General features: G+C 39.6%; 1 protein-coding gene and 1 long non-coding RNA gene across 2 annotated transcripts in view; one reads left to right on the top strand and one right to left on the bottom strand.

Moving 5' to 3' along the window:
* The first annotated feature begins 225 nt into the window (after positions 1-225).
* Positions 226-4081, top strand: LOC146309924 (uncharacterized). Its single transcript, XR_014772407.1, has 3 exons — positions 226-299; positions 2614-2730; positions 2886-4081. It is a non-coding gene; the product is annotated as an uncharacterized LOC146309924 (long non-coding RNA).
* Positions 4082-6930: 2849 nt separating this feature from the next.
* grapa (GRB2 related adaptor protein a) overlaps positions 6931-10158 on the bottom strand; it is a 40957-nt gene continuing 37729 nt past the window's right edge. The window contains exon 5 of the mRNA XM_084743747.1: positions 6931-7901. Within this exon, the coding sequence (XP_084599873.1) occupies positions 7716-7901 (186 nt within the window). The 3' untranslated portion in view covers positions 6931-7715. The remainder of the gene's footprint in view (positions 7902-10158) is intronic.

Here is a 10158-nt window from a genome sequence, read left to right as displayed (position 1 = left end):
AAAAAAAGTTTGAAGGGGCAGTTCCTCTCCTAAAGCTCTCCAGACGTTAGATAAAGAAAGCTGCTTAAAAGCGTTTTAATTCCTCCTTTGTGATTCAGACAGCTGAGCAGTTTAGCTCCAGACTTGTTGCACATCACTTCATGCGGTCTTCGGTCAGCCTTGAGATTCCTCTGACCCGTCATGGTGCACGAACTAACACTCAGACATTGTTACTCCTCTCCCCCGCTGCAGGACCGGCCGGAGGGAGCACCAGTGAGAGACTGACTGAGTGACACTCCGCAGACGGCACCGCCCGACAGGTGTGACCCTGACAGGCAGAAAACACCCACTCACACACACACACACACCAACATGCGCACCTTTATCACGTGACACGCAGGGGTGTTTTGGAGTGAGAGACGGAGATGTGTTTTGAGTTCAGCTGGAGAAATATAGTGATTAACGACACCACCCCTCCCTTTCCTAACAACCCCGTTAAATCATTAGCTGCCAGTTTCATTTACGGATGAGGCATCACCTGAAAACCATCAGCAGTTTACACATAACTGTACGGTGCTGTTTTACCTGTTCTGTCATGTGTCTGAAGGCTCCTGCCAGAAAGGCAGAGAGCCAAACTCTCTGTTTGAAAAGATCAAAAATGAAGCACATAATTACTTCACAGAAAGGCAAAAACAAGTTGGAGAGATTATAGTTGGTTTCATTTCATTTTATAAACATTAACTGGGGGGGGGGGGAGACCATATTTTTCTTAAAAATAAAAAAGATTAAGAAAGTACAGTGTCTTAAAGGGACAGTTTGCCCCAAATCAAAGAAGAGCTATTTATCCATTTAAATTGTTTTGTTGCGAGGAATGTCTGCCTCCTCTCCAGTATAACGAAACTAAATGACACTCAGCTTTAGAGCTGCAACAATTAATTGAATAAATAATTATTAATGAATTACTAAATTAATCACCAATTATTTTGATAATTGTTTAAGTGATTTGAGTTGAATTTTTTAAGGAAAAAAGTCAAAAGTCTATGAATTCTAGCTTCTTAAATGTGAATATTTTCTGGTCTCTTAACTAAATGTCTTTAGTTTGTGGACAAAACAAAAGCAAAAACAACAGCTATTAATCGATCTTTCAAGTAAAGATTTAATAACTTAAATAATCGCTAGTTGCAGCCCTACTCAGCTTGCAGTGTCCAAAGTGCCAAGAAATATATTTGAAAAACTCAACACCAGCGTCTGTCTCCAGATATCATGACATGTTGTGAGCAGTTTCATACAGGAACTACTTTCATTTTACTAGAAAGAAAATAGTTCTGGTAGACTGTAGTGCTGAAGGAAAGTATTTCCCACATGAAACTGCTCACATAAAGGTCTTTAGATTATCCTGAGTAACCAAACCATGATTTCTATGGCCAATATCTCCAAACTTTGTAACTCACACCAAAACTATCTAGATGGTTAAGTAGGACTATAGGCCATAGACAAAAAAAATATTTTTTATCATCTAACTATAGAACTCTGTAGCGATTCAACTAAATCCCCAAACTTGATACTACAAAGAAGGTAATTACTTTTAAATTTATGCAACGCCTCACAATAAAAGACAAGGAAACAAGTCTTCACAAGGTCTGCAGGTAAATCAAACAGAAAGCCCCAAGGTTATATATCATTATTTTAATAACCTCATTTGAACTTCAGCTTAGTTCACAGAGGTAAGACCACTACACATCACTACATTATCAGCAGATTACAGTCACATCGATGCCGCAGGTTTGATCTTTACAGCTGTTTGTGATGTAATTACATGTCATTATGCTGTCTATAAGACAGCGGGAGAAGATGTAGTACAGGCAGTATACATTACCTCGCACAAATTGCAACAGCAACTCTCTGAACTGTTCTAGCCTCATAAAAATTATAGCATATCGAAACTCTTAAGAAATCCAGATGGGGGAAAGTGCTGAAAAATACTGCAATTGGTGATTTCTGCATGTCCTCTTGTTTGATGTAGAGGTCAGCGCTCAACCAGAAACTGCTGTACATGAGACACTGAGTTTGATGCAGTACAGTGCATGTGCAAAAGGAAATTCTTAGTTTGGAATATTTGATGTAGGGCTGTATGAGGTACTTATCAATAGCCAGTGTATTACCTACAGTAGATGCCAGTCGGCACACACCCAGAGAGAAGCAGCAATGAAATGCTGTGGACGGGGTCAGCAGCAAAATATATTTTAGCCACTTAGGAAAGTTCCACTTAAAGAAATCAATATCATTGTAAGTGTACACTATATAGAGAGTATTTTCACCACCTTTCTGATGGGAAACTATTGTACAGATGCCAAATATTGCACCATACCAACCAAACTCCATAGACGAAATCAGAAATTTTACCAAGCAGAACATGGGAGCTGATGTTCTACTGCTGCCTCGATCTGTAAGTTTATTTATGTTGCTGTGTAACTTAAGTGAATTTGAATTATCCTTTTAAAACACTGAAGTCACACAAAAACACTACAAACAAACAAACAAACAGAGGTAGACCAGCAACTGACTTACAGCAAAGTAATGTGATGGAAATATTCTAAATACAGCATACATTTAAACTTATATTGATTTTTTCAGGTGGATGCTTTTTTAGGTGGCTGAAGTACTGCTGCTGATCCTGTCCACAGTAGTCCCATGCATGACCTCCTTCCTGCCACTCCAGACTGGGACCGTGCCGACCACCATCTACTGCAGGTAAAGCACTGATTATTGAGTCGTCATACAACCCTATTTCTGATAATCTGAACTGTCCCTTTAATTGCTATCATAGTGTAAATACCTGTGTTTACACTATGATTTAGTACTGTGAAAAAGGTCTTTAAAAATATGAATCTCTGTTTTGCGTTGAGAAACATCAAAGGACCTATTTCTTCTTGATCAGGTTGGCATGGGGAACATTGGCACTTACCAGAACAGGTACGAACGGACTGACGGGAAAGATTTCCTTCCAGGGTTAGAGGAGTGTGTTCTGACTGACACTGCATCCAAAATGCACTCTCCTCATTACTATGGGACACTGCACTGGCACAGCGGGAGTCCAGGCACCTTTAGATGTTTCCAACGCTCTCTGTCTGTCTGCGGCTGTCATTGCTGATCACACATTTGGTGAATCACTGGCTGAATCATCCTGCCAACTCATCACTGACTGCCCATTTCAGCTTTTGATTTATGGACTCGCTGATGGGCAGTGTAAGACTGATTAGATGATAAACTGTCCCGCTGGTGTACAGGGTGTTCTACTGGTTTTGTAGACTGGTTGAGGTTATTTCTCTCTTCACTGTGAGTGCCTTAACGGCTGGAGGCTGTCAGTCAGTCAAACTGGTTCAGCTGTTTTGTTGTATTTGCCTCTAACGTCTATGAGTATCACTGATGTCACAGCTCACACACCTTCCCCTGCTACTTGTGCTTTTACTGTCACTCTCATTTGTTTCAGTTGCTTCCTCACCCAGGCCTTCCGCCTCTCTGTTTTTTCATTCTCACTGTTCCTCATTTCACTTTTTTTTTTAAATCATAGTGTCTGTTTGTACCTGGATATGAGTATTCACTCACGTGGCTGCTTATCTCAGCTATGAAGAGTGACTGCTGATAAGATACCATGGTGAATGAAGTGTATGGCTTCCCTGAGTGGGGGAGTGAGTTCTGTCCTAATTTGACATATTAATATATCTTTTATTATTATTTTCAGTCTTCAGTCACAGTTTGGTTCGATTTAGGCACAAAACTATTTTGTTAGGTTGGGGCAACATAACTATTTGGTGAGGAAGTGAAACAACACTACTTTGTTAGGTTAAGGGAAAGTTTGTGTCTACCATGTGGGTGTAAGTAGGGTGTAAATAGCCCCAATGGTGGGTACAAATAGCATTTTGGCTACAGACACCTGGGTGCTTGTTTCTGCCGTGCTAGGCTATATAGACCCAGGTGTAAGTAGCCACATTTGCTATTCCACCCCGAGTGCAAATAGCCACATTGGCTATTCCAATCCAGGTGCAAATAGCACCTGCCTTTTTTATTTTCTGTTCTTGATCCTAACTCCACTTCAGGCTCCTCCTGTCTCACTTTCTTTCTCTCATCTTTTATCTTTCTCTGAGTGTTATTTTTTTTCCTTTTGACAGCGTGTCAGTGATGTTTAGTATTCTTATGTTGTCTCACTTTTCGTGTATGACACAAATACATCATAATATGTTGGTCTGTGTCTCTCTTATCTGATGCTCACATACACACACACTTCAAGGTGACTCAGCAGTTTTTAAAAAAAAGAATAGTGGAAGAAAACAGAAGTACTATTTCTGGTACACCTTTAACTCCTTTCTTCTTCTCCCCTGCTGGATGCCAGCGGTTTATTGACTAACTGTCATTGACAAGCCAGAGGTGCCTCTTGTCAGGAGGGATGAAAAAAGTGGTTTGTTTAAAAAAAAAACAAGAGGAGACAAAAGAGGAAACAGAACAAAAGTGATTCAGTTCAGGGGAATTATAGGATGTAGCCCTGTCTTTTGCTTCTTTTCAAACATCACATCCAGGTGAGAGAAGCAGCGCTGCATTCCTCACATAGCACCACTCAGCTGTCATCCATACTGTGCGTGTGTCTTTCTGTCTGTCCCCAGCTAAAGTGTGGTTCAGCCATTCACTCATAAACACACTCAGACAATGAGCTCTCTCCTGGTACACACATGAGTTGAAATGTGAGCTCTAAGAGTAGTCTCAGACTAATTACATTACAATTAGCTTATTAATATTGTAACACAGTATTAAAAGCACTTCAGTGACACTTGTTCAGAACTGTGTTTAGGGCTGCAAGTAATGCTTAATTTCACCCTTGATTAAACTGATATGATCCTGATTGTTTATTCTTTTAGATAATTCATGTAGTCAATCAAAGAAAACAGTGGGAATTTCCAATTACAGGTTCACAGAAACAAATGTAATGTCTGAAAATGGCTGTTTTATCCAACTTATGAAAAAAAAACCAATGCAGACATTCAATTTACAACGATGTAAAAACAGAGAGAAGCAGAGAAGGTCAAGCAACCAAGGGCTGACATATTTGCTTGATAAATGACTTTTCTGGCTAAGAGATTATTAAAATAGTTGTTGATTAATTTAGAAGATTTGGGAATAGTTTCTAATTGTATCTGCACTTGTGTGCACAGTCATGACACTTTGTGGGTACCTTTTGTATATAATAAACTTCCTTCCTTCAAATATTGGCTGTATTTTACTTCTGTTGAGGCCTTCACTGGCTCCAGCAGACTCACAGGGCAGAGTTCACCTTTGTTCAACTTTAACTGGCCGGATGTACACAGTTGATCTATAAAGAAACTCCTGCTCGGTTGGGCAAGTGAGTAGGAAATCAATTTTTATTTTCCCCTGTAATTTTTTTATATTGATTAGAGGTTATCGAAGAGCAACAAAGTTTAAAGAAAGTTTAATATAGGGCTGCAATATGAAAAATCGCCATCTTAGTTTCTGAAAGTCCAACGTGACGTCTTTAAATGTCTTGTTTAGTCAATCCAAAAGCCAGATATTTAGTTTAATATGATACTAAAAGTATCATGCTGCCATTTTTGCATGAAAAAATACTTTCACCATTAATTGATCATTAAAATACTCTCAAGGTAGAATCAGTAGGATTTGTCTGATCTTTTCATAAACACACCATAAAGATACACATACTTGTAGCAGGTCATAAGTGATGATTGGAAGGTTTTATATGAATCTGTACATTGTTTTGTTTTTGTTATTTTTTAAGGAAAATGTTGGCTATTACACCTTTACTAGTTTAATTCTTTTTTTTTCACTATATGGTTTCAAATGTGGGTTGTGACTCAGAGGTATGGTACCAGGGAAACTCTGCATAGATGCAAATGTTTAAAAAAACAGCAACAAAAAAAGAAACCCACAAAATCTTTTGGCAGATACAAACTATATCAACAAAAGCTGAACAGTGACCATCATTTGAACTGAATAGTTGCAGGGGTCACACACACTATCTGGAAACTGAAATTACGTTTTATGTCAGTGATTCTCATTGTTAACTTATTTATTTCACAGCTGGAGTCACCTGTCACAAATATATTTTGTGTGCCTATTTGCACATGAGTTGGAATAGCCAGTGTGCCTACTTAAACCTGAGTTAACCTAAGTTAAACCTGTGGTGTAACTAGCTAATGTGACTATTCACATCCACATGACAGAGACAAACCATGATCTTTTCCTAAAGCTAAACAATAAGTTTTTTTTGCTTAAACATAACCAAACTACCACTGAGAAATGAAACTAATGATAAAAATTAGCAGTTGTATGCTAGCAGGTACCACTGACATACCACTGGCTTCACACTACTGTGAGACAGAATTTAAACCTCACTCTCCCACATGCTCTGTATAGCTAAAAGGAGGTGTAAAAAGCCAAATAGCTGCTATGTGCCTATTCACACCCAGGTACAAATGGACATTCCATATTATGTTTCAATAGACATACTCATAAAACAGAAATATAAATGTTTTTGAACAATAATGTCGAAGCTTCAAGTTGAAAGAGGTAAATGTATCACTTTATTTTAATGATTTGTCATTACAGGTTAAGGAAGACCGGTCCAAGTTCTCACTGTTAATCACATAAAATGTGGTTTTTTTAAACTATCTGTTGCATCAGAAACAAAATTGTTTTACAATGTTTAACCTTACTTGTAATATATGTATTTTAAGATTACACATGAATAAGAATAAATACATAGAAACAAACAAATGATCCATAAATTGAGTTGAGCGTATTATATTTGAAGCTGTGTATTTTAAAACAAAACATCATCTGGGCAGCTTTCATCTCACTGGTCACTCTAACACAGTAACCTCCTGTACTGGTCCACGGAGTACACACTCACACACGCCAACCCCCAAACTCATAAACACATGCATTCACAATAAACATACACATACATTATATTTGCAGGTTTACATGTGTCCAGACCCACGTTTTGCACACAAACCCCTCCACACACTCACACACACACACACACAGCGGCCCAGGGAGAGAGAAATCTGCTGTGTCAGTATCCTCAAGAGTGTCTGGCCCAAATATTCACAACACAATGACTCTCTGTGTCCCTCTGCTCAGCTTGCCGGATCTCGTGGGAACAGCAGGAAGATACTGGAGCAAATCCTGACTCATCTGCAGCGGAGAAAAGCTTGCCCTTCCTCCACAACCTCATATTGGGCACACACACACGTATGTTTTTGTTTTTTTTTTCCATTTTTTTTTTTTTATTGTCAGGTTAGTGTGAGTGCGTGTGTTGCTTTTTTTTAGGCTTTACCAGTGCTGATAAGCTGTAATATATGAGATGTGTGTGTGTGTGTGTTTGTGTATACATATGTGAGTTCTCCACAGTGTCTAGGTCCATGTCTTGACTGATTTTTTTACATAATTTAAGAGAAGTGGAGTCATGGGATCAGGTGGAAGCAATTAATGAGCCTGTATCAGCTGATTGGACAGGGCTTGTGATTGACAGGTGGTGTCACAGGGAAATGGGAGGAGTCAGTAACATAATGAGCAGTTCTGTTGGAGCTCGTTGTCTGCTCCGAAGAAGTAACGGGCAAGTGCAGATCAGCGGGGAAGTGTGAGGGGTGGGGTCAAGACGGCTCACCAAAGAAACCCGTGGGTTTGTGCTTGATTGACGCCTCAGGTCATTGGCAGTGATAAATGGGCTGGACGTACTCCGGGGGGAAGTGGCCCACGTGTCCATGGCAGCGGCCCCTCCACCGCAGCGAATCGGAGCAGTCGAGGAGTTCGATGACATCACCACGCAGGAAGCGTAGCTGGGAGGGGTGGTGCGGGGTGAAGTCAAAGAGAGCATGGGCATGATGGGGGCGCTGGGGAAAGAAAAGTAGAAAAGAAAAAAAGGAGAAAGTTAATAAAAAATTAGCTTTACGCTCATTCTGTGTCTAAACATAACGTAACATACATTAAAGCAGTGGCTTCCAACCCAAGAAAAAGCTTGATAACTCAATAATATGCTTTTATTAGAAGTTAGTGCGATAATTAGTTTGACTTGAGTAGTTGCTAAATATGATACTGGAACTATCAGCTGATTAGCTTAGTTTATCACAGAGACTAGAAACGGGGAAACTGCGCAGGATTTTGTTAGCTACAGTCAGAGTCAAGCTCACTTTTACCTCTGATTTCCAATCTTTGATTTATCCTTAAATGTGTGACGACTAATCGACTAATAGCTTCAGCTAACAACTACTTGTCAACTAGGAGAATCTTTAGCTGGGGGCAGCCCTACTTTGTTCTAAGCTAAGCTAACCAGCTGCTTGTTTTGGCTTCAGCATCACTGTACAGACCTGAGAGCACTATCAATCCTCTCATCTAACTGTTGGCAAGAAAGCACATAAAGAGCATTTTTGAAAAACGTCAAACGATTTTGTCATTAAAATAAAAATATATCTTTGGGGTGTGTAGCTTCAGGCACATTTGATATAATAACTAAAACTATGCTTGGTCGAATTTCAAAGACAAACATAAGTAGTAGAGCCAAGTAAAGTTTGAACATGTGACATAATGACACACAGACAGGCAGTGACAGGCAGACGGAGTCAGTGAGGTGAGCAGGTTGGCAGACAGACTAGACAAACAGGTAGACAGATAAAGAAGTCAGAGATGGCTCACATTTACATACGACATCTTTAAAGCTACAGCCGGCATTTTGACATGATATCTACTCCCACCGCTGGCATGATGTTATCAAACATGACGTCTAGAAACCGGTACCATCCTCAGACATGGTGAATTTCTTAAACTTTTAATTGTGAAGGTCATGAGAGAGAAAAAACGAGAAATGGAGTTTAAAAAAACTTCTAAAAACAGCACTCTTTTAAACTGATGCTTGACGACGACTCTGATGTTTGATGGCAAAGTGAGCTGTTTTCAATTCGGTCAGCAGATGCTGCGCCTTCTCTGTCTCACTGTGTTTTTCTTTGAGTTCACAGAAGTAGTATTTTGTTCTCTCCTGATAGCCGGCCTCCTCTGATCTCTGTTGACTCGTGAAGTAAAAGCAGTTTAAGAGCAGCAGAATAAAAGCGGCTATTTTAAGGAGAGCGTCTTGAACTTAACTAACCTCTCTTAGCTGTCAGTTGCACTCCCACAGAGAAAAGTGGATGTGATATGAACTGGGAGGGAGCTGAGAGACTGGAAGGAATACTAATATTGTATTTTTTTCATGTGCGAGTATAGGTAGGATATCTGTTGTATTTTTGGGGCTTTTTGACTATTTTGTCTTGGACAAAAACCCTGATATAATTGCATACATAGGCAGGTACACAAGCACTAGCCAGACAGAAAGAAAACTTTAAAAAGGCAATGTTTTAGAACGTTCTTTGCTCCAGACTTTGGTGTCAGTTCCATTTAAGTTTATGGGAGATGCCATGTCAGTCAGGCTATTTAGACACCCAACAGCATATAAATGAATGCACACAGTTGGAAAAATCAATCAATATCACACTTATCTCCATAGGAGAACCCTTTTTGGTTTCTGGTAGAACCTTTTATAATGGTATGGTGTAGTGGCTCCAACCAGAACACTTCATCAATTAAGCTCTATCTGGCTCTTGAACTGGTTCCATTAAGGATCCTTGGAACCTTGATGCTAAAAGCTTGTGTTCCTGCCAGTATGAGTGGAACCAATCAATTGAAATCAGCATGTGTCACACCCAATTACCTAGACCCTATCTGGGTTATACCTAGAACCATCTGTGGAAGGTTTCACACAAATCCACCAGAACCCTCTTTAGGGGTTCTATCCAGAACCTTTCCACCTTTTAAGGGTGCTAACAAGAACTCACTCAGGGTGGTCCACCAAGAACCCTTTTATATTCCAAAAGTTTAATCTGAATCTGAATCTGAATCCCCTTGAAGAAGTCTTTCTTCAAAATGGATTCTTTAGATGAAAATGGTTCTTAATGGAACCCTTAGTCTTAAAAAGAACCTTTGACAAACCATTTCTTCAAACTGGGCTCTTCAGAAACAAATGGTTCAGTGTAGACCCATGGGTTTTTGTGTGTTTCTCCCTTCAGCTTCAATAGAACGGGCTCTGAGCATTGACTGTTCTATAATGATGTAATGACCCAT

Source organism: Lutjanus erythropterus, chromosome 19, assembly GCF_056507025.1.
Source record: "Lutjanus erythropterus isolate fLutEry1 chromosome 19, fLutEry1.hap2, whole genome shotgun sequence".
In the NCBI taxonomy this organism is placed as follows: Eukaryota; Metazoa; Chordata; class Actinopteri; order Lutjaniformes; family Lutjanidae; genus Lutjanus; species Lutjanus erythropterus.
This window is presented reverse-complemented; position numbering and strand designations above follow the sequence as displayed.